General features: G+C 32.6%; 2 protein-coding genes across 6 annotated transcripts in view; both read right to left on the bottom strand.

Moving 5' to 3' along the window:
* LOC143073606 (uncharacterized) overlaps positions 1-15,786 on the bottom strand; it is a 56,577-nt gene extending 40,791 nt beyond the window's left edge. For 3 of the 5 annotated variants that reach the window (XM_076249269.1, XM_076249271.1, XM_076249272.1), the window contains exons 1-4: positions 15,725-15,786; positions 8,744-8,825; positions 2,226-2,273; positions 331-348 (exon numbers count right to left, since the gene is read on the bottom strand). In XM_076249269.1, coding sequence (XP_076105384.1) covers positions 331-348; positions 2,226-2,273; positions 8,744-8,825; positions 15,725-15,763 — 187 coding nt within the window. In that variant the 5' untranslated portion in view covers positions 15,764-15,786. The remainder of the gene's footprint in view (positions 1-330; positions 349-2,225; positions 2,274-8,743; positions 8,826-15,724) is intronic. The other 2 variants (XM_076249270.1, XM_076249273.1) reach the window with 1 other exon arrangement.
* Positions 1-27,346, bottom strand: part of LOC143073607 (uncharacterized) — a 180,299-nt gene that overhangs the window by 41,724 nt on the left and 111,229 nt on the right. The gene's annotated exons all lie outside the window — the stretch shown is intronic.

The following is a 27,346-nucleotide window of genomic DNA, read 5'->3' as shown; positions in this document are numbered from 1 at the left end:
GAAATATGTGCAATTTGCGGATTTTGAAAAAAAAGTGTTAAATATTGACAAAAAGAGTCTATTGTTATGGTTCATTGATTGTTTATCCTGCATGATGTCTTCTTATTTATTGATTATATTTGATACACTTAATCAATAGCACACCAGTACATAGTTATTTTTCACAGGTTTACAAACTTCCTGAAATTTGTTACGGTCGGTCAGGTACAAAATTGACCAAACCTTTAATTTGATGTACTCATACGATTATGAAATTATCATGAGTGACTTGCAACTATTACATAAATAGTTATCAAAAGTACGATTTATTTATTATATCGTCGTTCTTACCTTCGTATCCTTTTGGTCCTGGAAAAATAGAAGAAAACTCATGAGTAATCATATATTAACTATATAAACTCATCATAGATACCAGGATTCAATTTTGTATTTACGCCAGAAGAGCGTTTCGTCTACAAAAGACTCATCAATGACGTTCGAATCCAAAAAGATAAAAAGGCCAAATAATGTACGAAGTTGAAGAGCATTGAGGATCAAAATTCCTAAAACTTTTGCCAAATACAGCTAAAGTAATCTATGCCTGAGGTAGAAAAAGCTTAGTTTTTCAAAATTTCAAAAATGTTAACAGTTCATTTATAAATATGACTATATCAATGATAATTCATGTGAGTACACACATGCTAAATACTGGACTGGTGAAACCATCGGGGAATTAAAACTCCACCAGCAGTGGCATCGACCCAGTGGTTGTAAATAAACCCATCACATAATATGTATTCATCACACACTATGTAATCATTTGAAAAAGCCGTCATTGTATCTGTTCTTTGTTTATTAAGAAATCCTGATTTTAATATCAGTTCATTTCGATCCATTGAAATACTAATTACATTAACATTCCATTAACATTTTTTTACACGGATGAAATATAAGTAAAATTAAGAGCGGACAGTCATTTGCATTTCAGCAAATGAAAAATCTAAATCTCAAACACGCCAACGAATTGCGAACAACTGCCATATTCTTGATTTAATACAAGAATTTCCTTGTGTAGAAAATGGTAGATTAAATTCGGTTGTATATAGCCAGCTAAGCATCTCACTTATATGAGAGTCATAATGTAGAATTTTATTTCATAACAACATTTTTTTAACAAAGCAAACAGACATGATAGGTCAAGATATCAAAATTTTGGGTACAATGTATCACAGTCAAAATTATTTTAAAAACTTAACCACTATTAAACTAAATTTAAAACCATTTAAACAAACACAAAATGGCATATGAACAAAGCCAAATTTGAAGGCAAGAGTACAAAATTACTATAGCACAGAAACACATTGGCGGTATATATGAATACTGAGCCACCTCCAAAAAAGAATCAAACAGTAACATAGAGAAAAGGTTAACAATATACAAAGACAAAACAAAATAGCACAATACCAAGTACATCAGATGATAAATAACTGGTACCTAAACTCTACATTTCAAGACTCCAAAGATCTAGAGTGACTGAGGATTGGAAAAATGGTCTCCATTGGTCTACCTCCCGTTACACCATATCAAAAGTGGGGCGTCTGGTCAGAATGAGGACGTTAAACCAGATGCCTCGTGCAAAGATTCTTTGAGGGGTCAATAGATGGCAAAGCCAAATTTCCGACCCTATCCAATCTGCCATTCCCGTGGCAGTCCAAATTTTTTCGACCTTCACTCAGAACGGCTCTTAATGCAAGACTTACCTACTGTGTCTATTTTTTTTTTTTTTTTACTTTTTCTCGTCCTGAACATATATATATATATATATATAATAAAAAGATGTGATATAAGTGTTAATAAGAAAAGAGACCAACTGACACAGAAATTACCATTAATAGCGACCGTACGGCCTTTAACAGGACTAAATTTTATGTATACGCCAGACGCGCGTTTCGTCTACAAAAGACTCATAAGTGACGCTCGAATCCAAAAAAGTTAAAAATTCCAAATAAAGTACGAAGTTGAAGAGCATTGAGATCCAAAATTCCTAAAAGTGTTGCAAAATACAGCTAAGGTAAACTATGCCTGAGGTAGAAAAGCTTTAGTATTTCAAAAAACTCAAAATTTTGTAAACAGTTAATTTATAAATATAACAATATCAATGATAATTTATGTCAGCAAAATAGTCAGCCACAGTGCTGCGAAACTAAACGACGTAGTACGTGATCATACATCACTTGCCATTATACCTCGTAATCCTTGTTCACCTTTACACATTGGATCTGGACAAACACCAACTAGAATAGAAAAAAGAGATATTGTTATTGATGATAATTTTTATTTTCTTAACTTGATGCACTGTTTACAAAGAGCTTACATTTGTTTTCACAACGCTTAGAAATTGGTATGTTTTAAATACCATATTATAAAAGAGTTCTTGGGACTTCTATGGAACGCCGCAGCTGTCTAATGTGGAACTCTTATATTACGTTATGTTGTTTTACACTATCTTGATGATAGCGTGTCTTTACATAATATGGTTTCGACATTACGTAATGATATTTCGATATTACATGATATGGTTTCGTATTGACTTGATATAGTTTTGTCATTACTTAATATGGTTTTGCCATTACTCGATGTGGTTTCACCATTATTTGATGTGGTTGTGTTATTAGGCAATGTGGTTTTAATATAACTTGATGTGTATGTGACCAAACATTATGTAGTTGTTTCATTGCATGACGTGGTTTTGTTATTTCGTTATGATGATTTTTCAATTCTTTATATGGCTTCAACATTACGAAATGATGTTTCAAAATTTGACGATTTTACACTACACGATGTGTTTGTTTCAGTATTTGATGTGGTCCTGTCATTCTTTGATGTGGTTATACCGTTCCTTGATGAGGTAAAACCACGTGACCATTTCGGAAAAAAAATTATTCTATTTCTAGACCGATTTCCATATGTCGTTTGTGCAATGTGCTTTGGATGAATACCGATATCTTAACCGCATTAACTTAAAGTGCAAATTAAAGTTCAATTAAGTTGTTGTTCAGAGTTATTTGGTATGAAAAACGTGAGGGACAGACAAAATATAGAAAAAAAGTACTACGATATTTACAGTAATTCGGACATAAGGTAATACACCGAAATCACTTAGTCCTGCCAATTTTTCCTTAGTTCTCAAATGAAAGCAATATTTTAATAAATGTGTAAAAGATTCAATGAACCTTGCTATATCTTGACTTTGAAGAATAACTTCTACACAAGTTTAACCCTAGCCGTATTTGGCACAACCTTTTTCAACTTTTGATCCTCAGAGCTGTACAACTTTGTCCCCCCTTTTTTTGACTTTCGAACTTTTATATCTAGGCGTCACTGGTTAGTCTTGTTTGGACGAGGCGCGTTTTTGACGTAATGAATTTTAAACCTGATGCCTTTTGTTATCTTTTATTCATGTGTAATACGTTCTGCTATGTATTTGTATTGTAGTCCTGTATTATTATGTTGTCATTTTAATGTTATATTTAACAATGCCATCAAAGTGCGAGGTTTGGCATGCCACAAAACCAGGTTCAACCCACCTTTTTTTTCTTTAAAAATGTCCTGTACCAAGTCAGGAAAATGGCCATTGTTATATCATAGTTCGTTTCTGTGTGTGTAACATTTTTACGTTGTGTCTCCGTTGTGTCGTTTGTTTTCTCCTATTTTTTAGTGTGAATTCACATTACTATTCGACGTGTCACGGTACTTTTCTATCCCAAATCCATATATTTGGTTTTGATGTTATATTGGTTATTCTCATCGGATGTTGTCTAATGCTTAGTCCGTTGCTGTGTGTGTTACATTTTAATGTTGTGTCGTTGTTCTCCTCTAATATTTAATGCGTTTCCCTCAGTTTTAGTTTGTTACTCCGATTTTGTTATTTGTCCATAGATTTATGAATTTTGAATAGCGGTATACTACTGTTGCCTTTATTTAAAACAATTCATGGAGGTTTACAAATTTATCATATCAAAATGGTTTAATTCGATAACATGTATTGTCGTCATCAATGAGAAAAACATAAACCACATAGTAAGCTTAAAAAGGTCCCAAAAGGAAAAATGTAAAAACAATTCAAACGAGAAACCTAACGATCTAAGTGATGAAGACGTCGACGCAACTACCGACGACGGCATATCTCACTGTGGCTATATTAATGTCACAGACTAACACAAATCATAAGACTTGAATTGACTCGCACAATAAAGTTAAAGGGAAATATGGGTGAGGAGGGGAAAGCTGGAAAAGGGTAATAAGCGACAAAGAATCAATTCTATAGAATTAAAAGTCTCTGATATATTTAGCGGGATGCATTAAGTTCGCAGTCACGTCCGGTCAGAAGGGGGACGTTAAATCCGATGCCTCGTGTAAAGAGAGTGCCACGCTTTTTGCACGTAAAAAACCCTTGTAACAATTCTTTGAGGGGTCCGTAGGTGGCCTGTTGCAAGGCAAAATTTCTGTCCCTATCCATATACCCTCCTTTTCCAGTGGCAGTCCAAATTTCTCCGACCATAATCCCTGATTGGCCTCTGTTGTATCAACCTACCTATTGTATTTATTGTGAACTTGTTCTCGTCCTGAATATGCATGCAATATTTGCCACTGGACGTTAAGTAACCAACAATCAATCAATCAATATATAGCATGTATGAACATTTGAACATATATGCATGTATGATCATTTGAACAACTATGAATATTAAACGTTTCTGTTTATTAATTGCACTCTCTGATATACCACGCCCTACTAGAAAAAAAAATTGGGGGATGGACATGTTTCAGTTGTCGTAACCAAAATCGCGTCATCTTTTCTTCAAATGTAAGCTACCAAATAAAATGAAATTACTGGGTTTTTACTTTCATGAATAACACGAAGTGTGCCACACGTTGAGCAGAATCCGCTTACTATTTCGAAGCACCCGAGATCAACTCGATGGATTAATTTTTTTTTAAATAGCTATCAGTAACTGCGATCGACTACTCTCAGATCAGTACTTAGTGCCTTTTTGTTGTTTGGATATACAAGTACCTGGCCACGTCCAATCTGTGTTTTTGTTAGATATATTTCTATTTGTATCCATCTGATGAGTTAAGCCTTTTTCAGCTGATTTTGATAGTTCGTTCTTATGTTGTACTGTTACACCACTGTCCCAGGTTAGAGGGGGTGGGGGTGGGGGTGGGGGTACCACTAACATGTTTAACCCAGCCACATTTTGTATGTATGTGCCTGTCCTAAGTGATGTACCTTTAATTCAGTGGTTGTCATTTGTTACATATTTGTTTTTCGTTCATATTTTTGTACACGAATAAGGCCGTCAGTTTTCTTGTTTGAATTGTTTTGCATTTGCCCTTTCGCGGTCTTTTATAGCTGACTCTAAGTTATGGGCTTTGCTCATTGTTAAAAGCCGTACGCTAATCTATAATTATTAATGTCTGTGTCATTTGGTCACTTGTAGAGAGTTGTCTTATTGGCAATCATACCACAGTCACTTTTTATCTAGTCATACTGATCCATTGAGTTGACCCTATCAAAACTGTCTTTACATTTTCTTCTTGTGTTGTGCTGTTACACTTCAATCCGAGGTTATGTAAGGGTTTAGCGCAAACATAAATGTTAAACGCCGCCGCGTGCACTATCTTTATATGCCTGCCTAAAGTCAGGAGCCTGAAGTTCAATGGTTGTCGTTGTTTCATGTGTATTATATTTTTTTTTTCATATATTGTTTAATTATAAATGAGACCGTTAGTTTTCTCGTTTGAATTGCTTCACATGTTCATACGGTTGAATATGATTGCATACATCCACTGCATTTAAACATGGATAATTGTCTCATTGGCAATCACACCACATCAAATTTTATTTCAAGTTCTGTGGTGTGTCTTGTATGCTGCAACATTGTTTTTTTTTGTACGCATACCTACCTCTGAGCCGTCTTTTCGGAAGCTCTAGCAAAAAACTGATCCGCGATAAAAAAATAAAAAAATAAAAATAGAACTCATTTTAGATAACTCGAATTTCAACGCCAAATCTTAATCTAAATGAGACTCTGGTAAGGGTATAACTTAAACTAAAGGTCACTCCAATTGAAAATTGAAGTCGAACTGTAACTTGGACCTCTACCTTTAAATGTAACTCAACTCGATATTTGGTATGTGGTTGAGAGTTCACATGTTTTTATTTCTATATAAGGTTTTTACCACAATTTAAATATTACAGTTTTGACATGATAAATTTGTTAACCTCCACGAATTGTTATAAAACTTGTACAAGAGTCATTGTTCATGATCAAGATAAAAACATCTATAGTGAAACATTTTTCTTTAAATTTCGTTTTGACCAATAAATTTACCAATTAATGTACCGATATATGTACAGTTAACATTACGCTTTTACACTTACAGCAGAATTGTTAGGCGGGACACAATGTTCCTTAGAATCTTTTACGAATTTATTATGATACTGCGCATGCTTCCCTGTGAGAACTTACGAAACAAACGGCGGACCAAGAGGTTTCTGGATATCCCCTTAAGTCCGAATTACTGTTAATGTTTTAGTATCTTTTTCTCAAACAACTCTGAACAACATCTTGAACTTTAATTTTATGGAAAGCGGTACTCATTCAAAGCGCACTTCACAAACAACGTGTGGAAATCGGTCTAATAGAAATGGTCACGTGGTTTTACCTTATCAATTAATGGGATAACGTCATTAAAGAATGATAGGACCACATCAAAAACTGAAGCAAACACATCATGTAGCGTAAAAGTTTGAAACATCATTACGGTATGTTTAAACCATATCATGTAATGAAACAACTACATAATGTTGAGTCCACAAACACATCAAGTTATGTTAAATCCACATTGCCTAATGACACAACCACATTAAATAATGTTGAAACCACATCGAGTTATGGCAAAACCATATTAAGAAATGACAAAACTATGCCTAGTCAATACGAAACCATATAATGTAATATCGAAATATCATTAAGTAATGACTATTCCATATAGAGTTATATTAAAACATCATTACGTAATGTCGAAACCCTATTATGTAAATACAAACTACTAGTATCATCAAGTAATGATAACACAAGATAACGTAATATCAGAGTTTCACATAAGACAGCGGTGGCTTTCCACCATAGACTTCTCTTCTATACATTTGTCGAAATGCGCATCTGGTGCAAGACATTTGGTACCGTTAATTTTATTACTACCACTGGGTCGATGCCTCTGCTGGTTGACTATTAGTCCCCAACGGTATCACCAGCCAAGTAGCCAGTACTTCGGTACTGGCATGAAAATACGGATTTTTTGTGTTATTAAAATTTGCTGTTACAAAATGATAGAAATTATTATAAATTAAGGAATGTATCTCCCTCATGCAAAGCTCTGATTCCTTTCACGGATTTGGCTATAGTTTTTGGACCTTTTGCATTATAGCTCTTCATCTTTTATTTAAGCTTTGGATTTCAAATATTTTTGCCACGAGCATCACAGAAGAGACATGTATTGTCGAAATGGGCATCTGGTGCAAGAAAATTGGTACCGTTAATTTTATTGTATGTCAAACAACACATACACAAGAAAATAGTAATTATATAAAATTAGATATACTTTATTTATGAAAATTGAGTAAATACTCGTCTAAATTTAATTGATAAATTCAACAACACTTACTGTTATCTGGATGAACTTTTTGACAGTTATAAAAATTTAATATTTTCAGTGATAACTGTCCTTTTCTTTATTTATATGTTTCAGTTTTACACGATGTTCCCTTAGCATCATATAAACATCGTGTTCTCTTAAATTTCTATTATGCTAAACGGTTACACATTCTTTACTTTTATTATGTAATGGAATATTGTTTTAATAGTTTAATTGCTATATGTATCAATTTTGTTATCAGTAAATCAAAACCATAATATTATTATCGTCTCACTATTCTAAATATATACACCTGATACACATGATAATTGTTTGGTATGACGATGAATTTTAACTTCTTTTATGTCACTAACTATGAACAACAAAATTATTATTTTTTTAAAATATTTCCATACTCACCTTACAACACAATTATTTTAATGTACATGAGTACGTTATTTATGTGGCGACATTCTGTTCAATCTTATGGGTGTCTTTTTTTTGATAATCAGTTTGTATATATTGGGTGCTTCTTATTGGTTATATGATTCCAAACGTTTGACATAATACAAGAGTGATTGACGTAGGCCCCAAGCAACAGAAGTACTGTATTAACAATATCGATATTAAGAGCAAGCCTGCATGGTGATGATATTAAATAATAATAATAAAAGATATTAAAAGGAATTAATTTCATAGTAATGATTCCGATCCCGTTTTCTAACGGTAATTATTACATTCAAGTATTGTTATAATAATAAATCTGCATCATCCGTTAATTCAATTCTAAAACGACCAATGTAGACTAACTTCATCAGATATGTTTGAAGATAAAGATGAATAAAAGAAAAACATGCAACGTTTCATAATTCAAAATAGTTTATACCAAATTAAAGTGGACCCACAAAAGATTCTGTTAACGTCTAAATGTAATCAACGGTTCTAAAATTGAAACAAATTGTTACCTTATTGTCGTCTTTCATTTATACAAAACTTGTATGGTGGCATATGTATGATGCATTTTTAAATTGATTCGTAAATACAGATAAGTTGTACTCACATGTGCTGCTTTTAGTCAAAGTAATTATGAGCAGTAGTTTCCAATACAGATCCAGCCAAGTGACTCTCATGTTGTACAATATCTATAATAGTGGACATTTTTCATTAACATTATAGATTTCCATGCAATTAGAAAAAAACTAAAATCACAAAAATACTGAACTCAGAGGAAAATCAAATCGGAAAGTCCCTTATCACTTTGCAAAATCAAATAACAAAACACATAAAAAAGGAATAGACAACAACCGTCATATTCTTGGCTCTCTACAGGCATTTTCAAATGTAGAAAATGGTGGATTAAACCTGGTTTTATAGCGCTCAATCTCTCACTTTGTACGACAGTCTCATCAAATTCCGTTATATTTACAACGATTCGTGAACTAAATAGATATAATAAATAACAATAGTCAAAATATGGGCACAGCAGTCATTGTCGTGTTACAATTTTAAAAGAAACAATTTAAAAGAAGAACACAAAAACATCTATCAAATTATAAACATTAAAAACACATTTATTGCTTCGCATGTCTGACGTCAGAAAATTTATACGTCACATAGGAAAGATATTTTGTTGTTCAATGTTTATACAAAACAATTTTGAAATTTCACATGGGCAATGTTGGCATACAGGGTTAAAAAAATAAAAGTATGTTAGAATTAATTTCAGAAATAGACTGAGATTTAAAATAGTCCAAAAGTTCTATAGAATTGATAAGAATCCACAAATATTTAATTCCACTACGCGATTAAATAATTTTGACGTTTGTGGTTCAACGTATTTTCTAATATCGTATTTATAATAGAAATATAACAGAAAAGTAAGTCTACCCTAGCTAGAGATTTCAAATAAAATGACATTACTTGGCGTAACGAATTAATCTGACCATACATCGGCCTATTTTATGTCAGTGAAAATAAGCGAGAAGCTAGAAAACCACGTGATAAATATAATGCTAGACTGCTATTTTTGTTTGTCATGAGAGAATAAACTAATACGGACAAAAATTCCAGTATGTGATTGTTAAATTCTAGGAATACTTTGTTTTATCTAGAGGAAAATATTTAATCAAATTCCATGGTTGGCCATAACCAGTCCGATTAGGTCTCTACGTCGAGTTACGTACGTATATCATTTATTAAAAATTTCTACTTTCAGAACACGTAATGTAAACAATCACATTATAGCTTTCTTACATTTCGACGAAAGGTACGAACAAACGTACAGGGTACGTATATTACATTCCTGCAATAGCAATGAGAGTTTATATTTTATCCTGTAAAACGGCATTCCTTTTGAAAAAAATGTATCTAGAAAACTTTGAGCATATCGCAAATAAAACACGCATTCAATACTGAAAATAAAGATTTTTTTAAAAACACAATTACACCTAAACGTTGCTTATGTTTACCACGATAACACTCCTTTTAAATGTTTAAGGGGCAGACCATATATATGGGAGACAACTCTTACACATGTATTGAAAGTCATTTGTGCGTTTAAAAAAAGTAGTAATTTAAACAGTGATCAAGCATTTATGTTGTTTTCCTCAGTTTTAGTTTGTTACCCCTATTTTGTTATTTGTCCATGTATTTATGAGTTTTGAACAGCGGTATACTACTGTTGCCTTTATTGTTTACGTTTGGCTGTGAGAATGAGGCAAACATATCCAATAAACTTTAAACTGTAGACACATCCAAGCACTTAATTAAGGAACTACTTTTTCTAAGGAGCAATAAGCAAGAGATGAAAAGGTAGAGAATTACTATTCATACATGAAATGCTTTCAAATTTAAAAAAAAAAACATCAATGTACTGATCATTATGAGTTCTGGAACGACTATACTGACTGAAGTGTCTTGTGGCATCATTTAGAAAAAAAATCAAATGTATAAGGTTTGAGATATCCGATCTAAGGAAATGGATTCAAACATATGGTTTTAATCCTCATCCATTGATACTTAACTTTGTGTCTTTTTTCATGCATAAAGGGCTCTATTCTAGATATTATAATGAGTTTGACTGTCCCTTTTGTATCTTTCGTCCCTCCTTTCTAGAAGATATGATCTGAACATCAATCCTAGTACCAGCTTATGCTTATAGATAATCTCATTTAGCACAAAGATTGCACTTGAATTTTCATTGCGTCAAATATTGATGACAGGGCATTTTGTAGTCTGGGGAGGGAAACCAATATATAATTATGATATGTCAATTCGTCCCTTTGGGTACTCGTTCAATACTGAATATTACTGTTTTTCCTTATAAATTCGAGTACAATTATCATTGGGACAGCACACTATTGACTTATTCACATAAAAAGAATGCAAATTTGACAAAAGTATGCGATTTTTAAGATTTATAATCCAAAAAATATTTAAGCAATATTTTGCAGGAATTAAACGACTTCTTTTTGTTTGGCTAAGATTGAAAAAAATGTGTTATCCGAGCTGATTCGAATTTCCGTCTTATCAATTATTAAAAACCTTTTTTTTTTAATTCAGGCAATATATAAGTATTACCATGATATTTCAGATTTACTACTACTACTACTTGGATTCTATTTTTTCAGGAACGCTTCTATCCAGCTCTTGGTCTTTCTCCTGATTCCGTAGTGATTGAGGTTGGTAGGCGTAGGCTATGGGATATCTTAGCAAATGCCTTTGAAAAGTCTAGTAACAGTAGATCAGACTGTTTTCCGAGTTCAAGGCACTTTGATAGGTCATCAATGCATTCTAAGAGTTGCGTCTCGCATGATCGTTTACTTCGAAATCTATGTTGTAGACGGTGTATCATCAGCTCAGTAGTTAGTACTTTGGTACTGCCATGATTTAACAAACTTTACTAAATTTGGCTGTTTATAGATATTGAAATTATCAAGAAACTAGGTTTCAACTCCCCAAGCCAAAGTTGACTGTAGATCAATTTGGCGATTTATTTTAGGTATTTTTGACAGATATCTCTTCAGTGGTTTCGGTACGTCGTATAAATCTTCTGATTTCAAATGTTAGGCTTTGAGCGTTCCTGATGAAGGTAAATCCAGAATAGCGCTTCGAACGCAAGAAATTATTCAATGTGTTGTTTTTCAAATTTTTGTAGTGAATAAAGGATGTTGTTATACAATTTACTGTTTGCAAAAGTGTGAATTATTGTAAACTATAAGGATGGTTATATCCCAGGCTGAAAATCTTAGCCGTATTGGTCAGAACTTTTTGGAACTTTTCGTCTTCAGTGCTATTCAACTTTTAACTTGATTTGGCTTTCGAACTTTATTCATCTGACCGTTACTGGTTAGTCTTGTGTGGACGAAACGCACGTCTGCAGTATGAAATTTTAAACGCGATACCTTTTGTTAGCTATTATTCATGTGTTTCATTGTCCTATATTTTCTCCAATCTATTTGTTTTATAGTCCTGTCAGATAATGTTGTCATTTTAATATTATATTTAACATTGCCATTAATGGGGCGGTTTGGTTTGCCATAAAACCAAGTTCAACCCACCGTTTTTGTTTCTAAAAATGTCCTGTACTAAGTCAGGAAAATGGCCATTGTTATATTATAGTTCGTTTCTGTGTATGTTGCATTTTAATGTTGTGTGTTTGTTATGTCGTAGTCTTCCTTTCATATTTGATGCATTTCCCTCAGTTTAAGTTTGTAACCCGGATTTTTTTCTCGATCGATTTATGAATTTCGAATAGTGGTATACTACTGTTCCCTTTACTTGTTTTCCTGTTTCATAATGTAGCTGGTAACAATATGTTCGATGATCTTGCAGCAAAAACATGAAAGAGATATTGGTCTGTAATTTGCCGAAATATACGTTTGACCCTTTTTAATGCTGAAGTGACTGTTGCTGTCCTCTCGTCATCTGGAACTTTGCCTGTCTCCATTGAAATATTGAATATGATGGTAAGTTTGGGAGCGATTTCACTGGCAAGTCCTTTGAGTATAATTGGTCTGATGTTAACCGGTCCAGTGGCTTTGTGTGGGTTAAGGTTTCTCAATTAATTTTCTATTCCGTTGTTTGTGATAAGGATGTCTCTACATTCAGGGTAATTTTCCGGTGAGTCGGACATATGATTTTGATTATAGTTTTGCTGTTGCTGATGTTGTTTGCTGAGGAAAATAGAGATTGAAATTGCTCATCCGATATTGTACTTCATAAAAAGTTTTATTAAATTATGTCAAATTATTACAATTTTTACGAAGAATTTAAAAACAAATCATGTATGAGCTTCTACTTTCGAGTCAGGATATTCGTGTGACGTCAAGGTCTCGCGATGTTTTATTGTTTGAGGAACTTTAGGAATTGATTTTTCTATTCAAGAAGGAGTACATGAAGCATGATTAGCAATGAAATTACTATTAGTCTTTTAGATTTGATGAAAAAAAATATGTCTTGTGTTTTAATGTCTGTCAGTATATATATATACATTTTTTAACTTTGAACAAAAAATACAAGGATTTTACACATGTTTTATAATAGAAGATGTGGTATGATTGTCAATGAGACAACTCTCCACAAGAGACCAAATGGCACAATAATTAACATTTACAGGTCATCGTACGTCGTTCAACATTGAGCAAAGTCCATACCGCATAGTCGGCTATAAAAGGCATCGAAACGAGGTGCGCTTGTTTTCTCGATAGTACAAACAGCTTCAGAGACAAATACAGTTCCAAAATGTGCGTCTTCTTTTTCATATTCTTGCTACTTGTCTGGCATAATCCTCTAATGAAATGGTTTGTTAAGTAAAAAAAAATAGTGTTTAAAATAATTGAATTAAGGCTAGCTATATTCAGACAGGGGAATTTAAACTCTTAGGTATAAACTATGATCTTTTTGCTGTCGACAAGACTGCCCATTCTTTCGAAGAGAAAAGTGAAAAGATAAAGGCATTATTAAATACTTGGATTTACCAAGATCTTACATATCTAGGACAAATTACAGTCAGAAAGTCTTTAGCATTGCCAATTCTCATTCAGTCATTCAACTGTTTACAAAATTTAGAATTTTTGAAATACTAAGGCTTTTCTACGTCAGACATAGATTACCTTAGCTGATTTTGGCAAAACTTTTAGGAATTTTGGTCCTCATTGCTCTTCAACTTCGTATTTTATTTGGCCTTTTTAACTTTTTTGGATTCGAGCGTCACTGATGAGTCTTTTGTAGACGAAACGCGCGTCAGGCGTATATACAATATTTAGTCCTGGTATCTATGATGAGTTTATCATTAACAATATTGCCAAATCCCTCTTTTGAAAATTTTAAAGTTTCTATGGAATGACAAACCAGATAAAATCAAAAGAAATGTACTAATTGAATCATCTGATACTGGTGGACTAAAGATGCCTCATATGCGTCAACGCAATCAGGTTTGAACGTAGTTTTCAATTTAGACTCGTTTATATATGCATATATACGTATATATGTATATATGTATATATGTAAGAATTAAATATGTGTTATGATAATAGGAGTTAAAATACTATTTTTTATATGATTTTCAGATATTGTCGGGAGAGAAAATAACAACAAAATACAAATTTATGTAACTATATATATATCTTTGTATTATGAGTACATGTATGAATAGAATAACTAGGTTGCATTAATAATAATTATAATCGTTTAATATCAATTTAATCGTATATGAATGTAAGTCAATGAATTTTTATTTCACTTTATTTAATTGTTTGTTTGTTGGTTTTGTTTTGTTAGGGCTAGCTATAGTAAAATTAAATTCTCGACAAAATGTTTCACTCTATTAAATGATATGCATAAACACTTATTGATTGCAATGTTTAAATATTGTATTATAAAAAAGAGCCACAGATACCAAACAAATATTCAATCGAAAAAATCGAAACACACTGAAAAGGCCATGGTAAAAAACAAAATACAACTTCAAGACAAAGAATGATTCATAACCAACAACATAATAAACTAATGACTGAGAAACACAAACCCCACTCAGAATAGAGGATGAACTTTGAAGCTTTAGATAGTTAAACTTATCTTTTTTTATGCACCTACTGTCTTGCTCCTGCAAATACAGATATGAAGATAAATCTAATTCGGTAGGTCACATTCGATGAAAAGAAGAACTAAATTGTATTGACGATGATTGAAACATATCTGTCGTCATCTGTGAAAGTAAACGAAATCTAAAGTTTGTCCCAAATGTGTATTGTTTGATAATGAATAAATATTGTATGGTGTTTTTATTATTTGTGTTAGACTAAAGCCTGAGGACAGATGTAAAAGCTGGAAGGAAGTTTCTTCCGAGTAAATCAACAACATACTTTCCTTTAACATAAAATTGAGAATTGAAGTGGGGAAAAATGTGTCAAATAGACAACAACAAGACCATAGAGCAGACAGCAGCAGAAGGTCACCAATAGGTCTTCAATGCAGAGAGAAATTACCGCATCCGGAGGCGTCCTTCAGCTACCCCCTAAACAAATATATGTACTACTTCAGTGATTATGAACGCCATACCAAACTCCAAATTATATACAAGAAACTAAAATTAAAAATAATACAAGAATAGCAAAGTCCAGAGACTCCTGACTTGGGAAAGGCACAAAAATGCCGCGGGGTTAAACATGTTTATGAGATCTCAACCCTCCCCTTTACCTCTAGCTAATGTAGAAAAGTAAACGCATAACAATACGCACATTAAAATTCAGTTCAAGAGAAGTTACGTCTGTTAAGTGCGTTAATTTTAACATGACAAAAGAAAATAGTTAATCTTACTAAATCAATGATGTATATTTATAAATTTAACATAACGTCAACCAACTCGTGATTGTGTCCTAAATATTTTCGAAAGAGTGAATCTAATTTTACCATTTGAAACTCTTGGTTCAAAGATTCATTGGAACTATGAAGGGAAACATATTGTTCAATAAGTTAAAGACATTTAATTGATTCATGAGTAATATATAATTGAATTAGATTGTATAAAACAAAGACTCACTTTTGCTCCAAACGTGCAATGCTGAACGATTACTGACATAGGATGAAGTTGTAATTATCGATTGTAAATTATATAATTAAAGATTGAAGTGAGATAACATACGGAAATGTGGTTTAACAGTTAGGATCGTTTAAGTGCTTTGATAAACAATGAAAATAGTACAGATGTAATTATCTAGGTCAAATGTATACAGTTCTAAACTCTAATATATATTATATTATATATGATGTAGCAATCTCCTGTTTTCATTAAATATTACGATCACGTGTTTTAAAGGATATTTTATGCATCCGAAGCCTAATTTGTATTTTTAGTATATTGAAGTTATCAAAATTTTAATGTAAAAATCAGACTGTAAAAATGCAAGAAAGATAACGCAAGCCAAAAATCTGTTTTTCAACAAACAGCTTTTCAAAGAATATTGATATTTTAAACAGCACGAAAAGGTTCTGGCAAAATACAATTTAAATACACGGAAAGAATAGTGAACGCCCTTTTCCTAATATTATTAACAAATGCAGAATATAAAGTAATGAATTTCACTCAGTCAATACGTTATGTATGTACATGTTAGATTATAGAGTTTATTAAAGTTTTTAAAAGTTGTTCGTGAGAATAAATAAAACGCATAAATCAATCAGAACAACTGATCAACCAATAAAAAGGTTAAGGTCAATAATCACAAAGTTTTAATCTTTGGAAACAGAATCGGACAAAACTGTACACTTTCCGTAATCATGAAAGAATATGTTTTTGCAAAATGTATGTCTCAGATGTATGTAACAACTATGAATTGTAAAACTAACAAACTACCTATAGATATGAATTCACTGAATAAATTCCCTGGTTTTCACTTGACTAATTCCAGTAATACTCGGCAAACTGCTAGCTGTAGGTCGAGTAATTTGTCAAAACAGCAAAGAAAAGTGCAATAAAGATATTATTTTAGGAAGAAAAAGAAAATAGATTATAATGCCACTCGGACTTCGTCCCCGTCAATATAATCTGAAGAGGTCCATATGTAACGTATTGACCTCGTCGAAAGTTCATAATTACAATGTAACATATATATAAATATATACTATTTATCTCTTTGAGTTTTTCATTTACTAAGGCGTTGTCATGTTATTTTCGATCTATGAGTTTAAATGTGCCTCTGGTATATTCCCCTCCACTTTTGTTTAAACTCTTGTAGAAAATGTAATTGTTTACATTGGTATAATATATTGAAAAAAGAACTATTAAATTATTGGATAAAATGGGGGAAAAAAAAACAAAAAAATATGGGGAATAAAGGGAACTGCACTCTTAAAGCTGTTTTTCAATCTCATAGTCAAATTAAGATTATTTTTTCTCTATCGATTTATGAGTTTTGAACAGCGGTATACTACTGTTGCCTTTATTTACAATAACTATGTTTATCCATAAAAGGCCTCAGCTGTAAAAAAAAAACACAAACTGGTAGGTTGATGAGCTTTTATTGCTTTATTTCGTTTTAAAGTCATCTGGAGATTACACATGCACTGTTCATCAATATAATGGCCATGTGTGCAGACGATTTGTCCCAAAAAAGATCTTCACGAACAATGACCTATACTTTTTAATTTTGTCAGATTAGGACTCGTGTGTAAAACATATCTCATTGGTAATCATATCGTATATTCTATTTTCAGATTAAATATATATATATATATATATATATATATAAAATAGTAAAATAAAAAATACTCATTTCCGAGGAAAATTCAAAACGAAAAGTCCCTAATCAAATGGCAAAATCAATAACAATTGTCATATTCCTGACTTGGTACAGACATTTACTTATTTAGAAAATTGTGGATATTGAACCTGGTTTGATAGCTAGCTAAACCTCTCACTTATATGACAGTCGCATCAAACTCCATTATATTGACAACGATCCGAGAACAAAACCACCAGTCTGAAAATGTAAAAATAAAAAAAAATAAATGGGTGTACAGCAGTCAACATTGTGTCAACACTGCTTGTGTAGGTTTAATTCCCCGAGAGTATCACCAGCCCAGTAGGACTTCTGTGTTGGCTTTGTTGGCTTGAGTTATCATTGATATGCTCATCATCATATAAAAACTGGTAACAAAAGTCTTTTTTTTTGTTAAATACTAAGGCTTTTTTACCTGAGGAATAGATTACCTAAGCTGTATTTGACAAAACTTTTAGGAATTTTTTGTCCTAAAAACTCTTTAACTTCGTATTAATTTGTCTTAGTTAATAACATTTATTTATTTGAGCGGCGATGATGAAGTCTTTTGTAGACGAAACAAGAGTCTGTGGTAAATAGAAAATTTAAATCCTGGTATGATGAGTATTTTTATAATCTTAATCACTATAAAAACAAACAAAAATGTAACAAAAAAAAACCAAAAAGGCATATATCAAATTTAACAACACAGCTTAAGATTTTGATTTCCTCTTGTGGTCTTGTTTCCGTTTCGTTCGATTGGTTGATTCAGGGGTTCTTTTTGTAAGTGTACCTGTCTTAGGAGTAGTATCAGGTACACCTGTAGACTTTTTTTAGTTGGTCAATTACTTTTGGTGTGCTTGAAGAGTTTATTGTGTGGGTTCCAATTTGAGCATTGTGTTTGTTTTTTTTAGTTCATAGAAAATTTGCTTTGAAACAGTATAATCTTTATTCTCCTCTTCATTTTGTTGATCTGTATTAGTACAGTAGAGTTCAGCAGATGCTTTTTCCTTCTTTAGGATTATCATTACTTTCGCTTTGGGTATTGCTTTGTTCAATATTCCAAAGGTCGTCGTTGCACTACTGTGGGCAGTGAAAGTCAGATCCCTCATAAAGTTTCAGATCGTCTTCTTTGATGTTTAAACAAATGTAATGGTACCAATTGTCACAGGAATGACAGGATATGCCTTTGTTTTCCACAGGTGTCTCACATTTAGGACATATAACTTGGTTGTTTTTATCTTCTTTCTGATGTTGGGTATTTGATGTGACGGAGATATCCATAATAGCAGGTATTTGGGTGGGTTTTCCTCTGCTCTCCACGGTGCTCTTTACTCTGGTTGATGGCTAAGACAATGTTTGCGGGTTGTGCTTTCCATCCTGATGTTTAACTTTTGAAGAGTACATGTAGGCCTTAAGGTTTTTAAGTTGAGTTTGGAAAGTGTTGTTACAAGTGTTTAGATCTTTAAATTTGCTCTTAATTTCTGAGCAAAGAAGATCTCATTGATGAAGATATCAACTCTTTGCTTTTGTTTGTTTTTGTTTGTTTTTTTCAGGATATCAACTCTATTACCATTATCTGTCATGTTGTTTTTTGTGTGGAAAAGATTGATAGTAAATTTGAGCATTTTTTTTGGTTGCCTGTTGATAGAGCCCTTTTGTATGTTCTTGTCTCCATTGATCTATCCATATTGTTTAACTGTTGCCACCAAATATTTATCGACTGTTAGAATAAGCCTGCACTAAAAGAAAATTCACAATAAAAGTCACTGGGTTATCATGTTTGGTATAGCGCGCAAAAACCACACTGACCAATAGGGTTATACTCTAATGCTGAGCACTGGCAGTATAATATAGCACGGAAAAACACAATGACTAAGACTGCAAGTAGGCTGGAACCTCACTGATCAGGTATAGTGCGGAAAAACCACACTGACCAATCAGAGGGGTAGAGGTGGAATTGGAACTACCTTGCAATTGGTGAATTATGTTTGGGCCAGATAAGAGACAAGAACTGATGGTTTTATATTAATGCATGCACTCCTAGATAACCAAAAAGAGATAATCTAAGTTGAAAATGTAGAGACGCAAAAGAGTGTTCTTTATAAATTCTCCTTGCAGATAATTAGGATTCAATTGTTAAATATAAACCCCATTATCAATTTAAAATTAAATGTCTATGTAAAGAAGCTGGGAATATACTTTGATTTTTATAACCTAATTACTAAAAAAAAAGTTAAAGTAAAATGAGAGCTGTTACTAGTTCTAAAATTAGGGGATACCTAAAATATCAATGAAAATAGAATACAACGCAGCACATTAAAAGACGGGCAATCCGGCAATGACAGAAAATAAAAAAATAAAAATAAAATAAAAAATAAAAAAGGAATTAACTCACGAGAAAATCTCAACACAGTAAAAGCAAATGTAATACAGCCAGATATTCTAATTAAATCTAAAAGAAGAATATATGACAAACTATAACATGTTATATTCTGCAATTAGAACCAATTGATTAAAATCTAAAAAGGGAGACAGTCTACTATATAATACATATGTTTTGATTTATGTTATATAAGCAGTGTTGAATAATCTATTAGTCCGTCCAGCAATCAAGGAAGATTTGCACTACTAGCTTCTTTTACCAGACGTTGGTCAGAGCAGGGTCAGGGTGTATTCCGTCTTTATAAAGAGCGACGTTGAAGTATTCCTTTGTTTCTTTCCTTTGGGATTTGAGGTTTTGCAGTTAGAAGTTCTATATAAATCGTGGGAAAAATCTAGAGAGGTATTGATGGATTTGACCTCTTTGTTTAATAATAAAACTTGTTGTTCCAATAGGTGATCTTGTTCCAGAAATTTTGATGGGTCTTTGTGTTTTTGTTTTGTATTTCAATTGACAATCGAGTAGAAAGGCGTTTCCAAAAATGTAAGCTTACAGTTTAGGTATTTAGCGAATAATTGCATTATATCTTTGTAGGTTGTTGTAATTTGATCTACCGTTTCTTGAGATTTAGATGATGATAGGCAGATGTATCTTGTACTACGATCGAATGCAGTCAAGTTACACGTGCAAACCAAGATGTGCAGCCAGATATCTCCAATGAGTTGTATTTTTGTTTCCAAATTTGCTTTTAGCCAGTCAAGAGCCTCTTGAATTTTCCTACCTCTCTTGCACCATCATATGATGTTCATTTGCTCTTTGTGAATGAACTGTTGTTGCAGTCTGACGCCTTTACTATCTGCTAGAACAACATGTCTAAGAGTCCTTTTTCCCGTTGGTCCCTCAATGCGTTTATTAACAAACTTAGTTAATCTTATCAACGACATAAACCCTACGATACAAATAATACACAAAAAAATATGTTCTACAGTAGATTTTTTTTTTATAAAAAAAACCAGACAAACAGTATGTTTATGATATGACTTTTTTTCCCAAAAAGGATTTTTATGTAGAGAATTTACAAAAATTTCACTGCCCAAAGTCTCAGTTAAGGTTGGTCTGATTACAATGGATAAGAGAAAAAGGGCAAACAGGGAGAAATTAAATTAAAATATAAATATATACTAATACCGCACTGAATATGCAAGAAATAGTAAATACCTATTGTCGGGATAGCGCGGAAAAAACACACTGACCAACCGAGGTATTCTCCAATGCGAACAATTTGCAGTATAGTATCTAAATTATATCTATTTCAAATTGTAAAAAATAAATGGCTACACACCTATATCATACAAATACAACTTATTCAAGTAGCTAAGAGAACACAACTTCTCTTCAAGCAATATAAAATACAATAGCAGACGGAAGGAACAAAATAAAAGTGAACAGTTTATTTCCTTTCAGTGTCTGATTAAGAATGCCGGTTATATCCGGGAGTGACACCACCACTCGATCTTTTTATCCCTCAATAAATTTATCAGATGTATAAATAGCAATGCAAATATTATAGGTTATAAATCGGGTTAAAACAATTTAAGATGATTTTGGATTATGAAAAAAAAGAACAAAAAGACAATACGTCTTCCCCTTCATATTCAAAGATGGCGGTTTGCCGGGAAAATTATGAACTAACTATCTGGATTTGTTAGAATTCTGTAGATTAACAGGGATTTTTTTGTGTAAGCGTGTAAGGATGATTGTGCTATACCAGGGGTTTGAAAAACAAGTGATAATGCAGGAATGTTGAAAATGTTCTGCTGAGCTCAAACAGTGCGTTTCTTCGCGGTCTCACTTTCAATCTTCATTCACTGTTTGAAACGGTTTCGGGATGACACGAGGTACGTGGAACGTGTTGTAATTTTCTTTCGTTTTTTGAAACAAATTCTTGAAAAAATAAAAAAAAAATCTCAATTTGTTTATGAACAGCAAGTCTTGAGCCAGACACTTGTCAGTAAAACTGTTTATACTAAACTTGTATTATAAAAGAAGGGCGAAAGATACCAGAGGGACAGTCAAACTCATAAATTGACAATAAACTGACAACGCCATGGCTAAACATGAAAAGGACAAACAGACAAACAATAGTACACATAACACAACGTAGAAAACTAAAGAATACACAACACGAACCCCACCAAAAACTAGTGGTGATCTCAGTTGCTCCGGAAGGGTAAGCAGATCCTGCTCAACATGTGGCACCCGTCGTGTTGCTTATGAGATAACAAATCCGGTAAATAGTCTAATTCGGTGGGTCACATTTATGAAAGGGAAGGGGACTGTAGTTACGACGTAAGTAACATATCCGACATCATTTATGAAACGGTTATTCCATAACGGTCAACCAACTCGTAATGGCGTCCGTAAAATTTACGAAGATATGATTTCAACTTCACCATTCGGAACTCTTGATTTAATAGCTTTCTTGTGAGCAACAACCCTCTATAAAGAAAATCATTATAGGAAATGCAAGCACGGGAATATCGTATGCGGGTGCTGCTGGAATGTTGCTACTTAGAAATGGAAAGTTCACAGTTGGAAAGCTGAAATCATCTCTTTTGTTGTAAAGTTTTGTTTTCAATCGACCTTCATTGTCAATTTCTAGATGTAAGTCAAGACATGAGACCGACTTAACTGTATCTGTTGTATCCTTTATTTCTAGTTCAATGGGATAGATGTATTCGATATAGTCACCAAATTCTGAATTATTTAGTGAAAGAACATTATCTATATAGCGGAAAGTAGAGTTAAAGTATATTGCTAACTTCTTATGTTTCTTCCTAAGAAGTTCCTATATGAAGTCGGCAAGGAGAGAGGCACAATTCGTTCCCATTGGAATGCCGATAGTCTGTTTAAAAACACGTCCTCCGAACGTAACAAATATGTTGTCAATCAAGAAATCAAGCATCTTGATAATGTCTGTTTCAAAGAATTTTTTGTTTGAACCAGAGTGATCCTTAATTATAATCCTGGTAACTTTGATAACTAATTACGAAGTAGGATTTATCCCTTCCTAAGACAAGATACTTCGTTGGCCATTCTTTTTATGAAACAAAGCAATACCAATACTTTCAATTTGTCTTTTAATTTGGAATAAGATATGAACCCCTAAAACCATATCGGGAGGCAAACAAAAAACAGATATGTTCGACATTGATTTTGCTAATAGTTTTATTTAATCTTATCAGAATGACATATTATACTGTCATGATCTGAATTTAAGACTGCTGCTGATAAAAAAAAAAGAAAAAGAAAAATGCTTACATATGATATCTAAAAAAGTAAACCGATCAAATTTATACAATACATGCATATATATTACGTGGTCACTTATTTGCGGAGCGATAGCAATTGAAAGCGACATAAATATACCAGCCATTTTGGGCAATAAGTAAATATAAAAAACGAGAAAAGAATTTAAGAAAAAAAATCATAATCATGTTATCAAAATCAATCAAACTTCCAATTGTTTTTATTAAAATTCCAAGTTGGTGTTGACAAGCCAACACATGTAGACATTCGATCTCGAATGTGTTTGATTTATCATGGTATTTGTAGGGTATTTCTTGAAATTTAAAATCGTTGTTTGTTATTTACAAACTAATATTTCACAGACACGTGTATTAATTTCATCGAGGTATTGAAGGTATCGAAGTCAAAATTCCACAACATACAACTGCTTATGAAAGCCTTTTCCGTAACATAAACATGTATATTTGAATTTGATATTTAAGTTTGTATCAAATAGTTTCCAGCCAATCAACTGAAAAAAAATTATGGTCAAGAATGAACTAGTGAATCGTATATAAAAATATTGGGTAAATACCAACCATTTTATAACCTGGTTACAAACTTGTAAAATAATGATTTGTATACATTCAGGAGAAATGGATTAATGAATGCAACAGTGTCAAAACTGTAGAAGTCGTATCTTATTAGGGCATATGAATGCATACCGAAATTCACATAATGCATGATTGGAAAGATCTCTCACACAATCCTCATCTTGCCATTGGAATAAGAGACGAGCAGATAAGTGAGCACAGTCCACATCATTTGTATTTCCAAGAATACCAAGATCATCCGGTTCACTACTAGGTGGACCTTGATACCAATCAGTGAATGACAGAGGATGACCAGAATCCCATTTAAACGATCCTTCAGTCTGTATGTCTGTTAAACCTATCCACCAGTCATCTACAGATACGATATGCATTAGCTGACATCCAAATATAAATAACATAAACATCACACAAAACCTTTTTATGATTATTGACAATATAAAAAAGAAGATGTGGTATGATTGCCAATGAGACAACTATCCACAAAAGACCAAAATGACACAGACATTAACAACTATAAGTGTCATACCACCAATTAAAAGTCCCTATCTGTTCAACCAAATTTTGCAATTTTCACAGCTTTCTAAATATTTTACCTTAAGTTTAACTTCATAGAAACTAGGTATATCCTGAATTGTACAGGTGTCACCTTTCTGCATGCCAATTTTCAACATACATTCAAAATCATATAAGAAAGCAGAGAGCTTCCGAAAGGAGGTACCACTAAAAATAACCCCTGGTTTTCTGGAAATCTTAAATTAGTATACTATGGAGCGCATTAATCCTCAATTTTTAATGCAAACTCATAGACAGGTAAATTTTGGCTCAAAATGGTCTTAATATATTTCTCTTTCAACAAAACTTTCATTTCTGCAAATTTGTTAGTTAGTTTAGGTGAACAATGACATCAAATGCACTTTTTTTTGTCCGAGTAGGCCTACTTTCACATACGTTCTAAATTTGAGGGAGTAATTGGTGGTATGACACCTAAAGAGACAAAAAAGTTGATTAGAAATCTTTTATTTTGCTTTATTCTTAATCCTTAGTCAATTTGTAGTTAAAAACAGCCTATCTGAGCATTATGCGACTTATAATAAAAATTTCACAGCTCAATTTAAACTGACTGTAATGTATGACTTTGATAGAAAATACTTGAAAATTTCATTTTGGGCTACAGGAACATAAACTTTCAATATCAAGATCATTGTTTGCTGATTTTTTCTTGTTTGTTCTACTTCTTTAAAGACTTCCAACAATTTTTGCAATGAATTTAGTAAAAAATCCAAGGTATTGAAGTGTCAAGGAATATTGACCCCCCTTTTTTTCATCTGGTGTCAGTAAAGTACTACAAATTGATCAAAAGTGCAGTCATGGTCATTTAACTGTGTTTATTTACATCAGTTAATAAAATTTAAGATATAAAAATTTCATTTGGAATAATAAATGGTGCTTTTGTGAGTTTCTGCAGTGCTTACATTAGGCTATGCTATCTGCCAAGTACATAGTATGACGCAATGCTATAAGGGGTAAAAATCAAATAATTTCATTAAATCTGCATGACAAAATTTTTTTGGGGGTAGTAAACAACTTATGTTTCAATGTTTAACGCCACAGAATAACTTTCTGTGCATTTATAACATTATTTAGGACATTTTTTATATAAAAGCCTATTGTCAGGATGGGAAAAGCTAAAAATAGGACAAACTCAAGTTTTAGGCTCTAAATTTGCAATATGTGACATTTTGCCCCCAAAAAGATTGAAATGTGGCTACTATTATCTCAAATGATCAGTTAAGACAAAAAAAAAACAATTGTTTTCTGATTTTGATGTTTCACCGCATTTTGCTTAAAGGTGTCATACCACCAATTAAAAGTCCCTATCTGTTCAACCAAATTTTGCAATTTTCACAGCTTTCTAAATATTTTACCTTAAGTTTAACTTCATAGAAACTAGGTATATCCTGAATTGTACAGGTGTCACCTTTCTGCATGCCAATTTTCAACATACATTCAAAATCATATAAGAAAGCAGAGAGCTTCCGAAAGGAGGTACCACTAAAAATAACCCCTGGTTTTCTGGAAATCTTAAATTAGTATACTATGGAGCGCATTAATCCTCAATTTTTAATGCAAACTCATAGACAGGTAAATTTTGGCTCAAAATGGTCTTAATATATTTCTCTTTCAACAAAACTTTCATTTCTGCAAATTTGTTAGTTAGTTTAGGTGAACAATGACATCAAATGCACTTTTTTTGTCCGAGTAGGCATACTTTCACATACGTTCTAAATTTGAGGGAGTAATTGGTGGTATGACACCTATAGGTTACCGTACAACAATGAGCAAAGCCCATACCGCATAGTGAGCTATAAAAGGGCCAGATAAGATTATGTAAAACAATTCAAACGAGAAAACTAACGGCCTTATTTATGTCCGGAAATACCGCATGTGCTTCGAAATGATAAACTAATTGTTGTATTTGGCATGCGTCGTGTTTCTTCTTTCACTTCAAACCTGGTTCAAACCCGGTAATAAATCTATACATCGATAATTCACATTTGATCAAAAGGGAACGGTATTTTGGTAACCACTACTCCAACATATCCAACGTCATCCGTGACACAATAAAGGTCAACTAATTTATAATTGTGCCTTAAATATTTTTGAAAAAAATATTTCAACCAATTGTAACGTTTTGTTCGATTTTGATTTTGAAATTATAAGTTTCTTTCTTAGCAATATACCAGCTTTACCTATTAAGGTGGCACGGTAGTATTTGCTTTCGAGAATTTAGGTTGCACTTTTGTGTACCCTACCTAAGTCAATGTATCTGAACAGTGTGATTGGACAAAAAAATACAGTATCAACTGAACATACTTTCCCAAAGTGAGGAATGAATCAGGTGCAGAAAAATATGAAATAATTTTACATCCAGATGAAAATAAATTTTGAGAATATTTTAAATTGTGTATTCACTGCATGACAAAACACCTAAAAGCACTAGTGGCCTTAAGATTTTAAAATAGCAAAAAAGTAAACGGTCATGAAACACATTCAAATTTATTTCTGATTAGTAAAATGAAAGTACTTCAGTTAACTGTGACTGTAGAATTTTTGGCAGTGTTAGAAAGTGGTGAAAATTCTAAAAAGGCTATCATTATCCCTTATGGGCCTCAAATACTACCGTGCCACCTACATATGCAATCTCCGGCGCAGAGTTCATATCCGTTCCATACATGCTCCGCAATACTGCACTTAATATTGAGTGTAATGTTACAGGGAAAACGGTACTATTACATTTTCCCAGCATTAGGTTGGCCTTTTGTGTACCCAAGACAGGTGAAGGAAGTCAACTTAGGAGCGCCGTGATTGGATGTAAGGGTACAATAATTTTTTTTATTTATCAATGAATAACTGCAGTGTTTATATTTACAATATAAATTTTAAAACCTGTTGAAATATTTTCTAGAGAATTATTCGAAAAGGCTTTCAAAATTTTATAAATTTGCTGCAAAATGACGGTGGGCATGGATAACATAAACAAGCTCCGATGGAAATTGGTCATGATACTATTTGGCTTCAATTTTTAAAATAGAGCAATAAAGTACTAACACCACACAGAA

This window comes from Mytilus galloprovincialis, chromosome 4 (assembly GCF_965363235.1).
Source record: "Mytilus galloprovincialis chromosome 4, xbMytGall1.hap1.1, whole genome shotgun sequence".
Lineage (NCBI taxonomy): Eukaryota > Metazoa > Mollusca > Bivalvia > Mytilida > Mytilidae > Mytilus > Mytilus galloprovincialis.
This window is presented reverse-complemented; position numbering and strand designations above follow the sequence as displayed.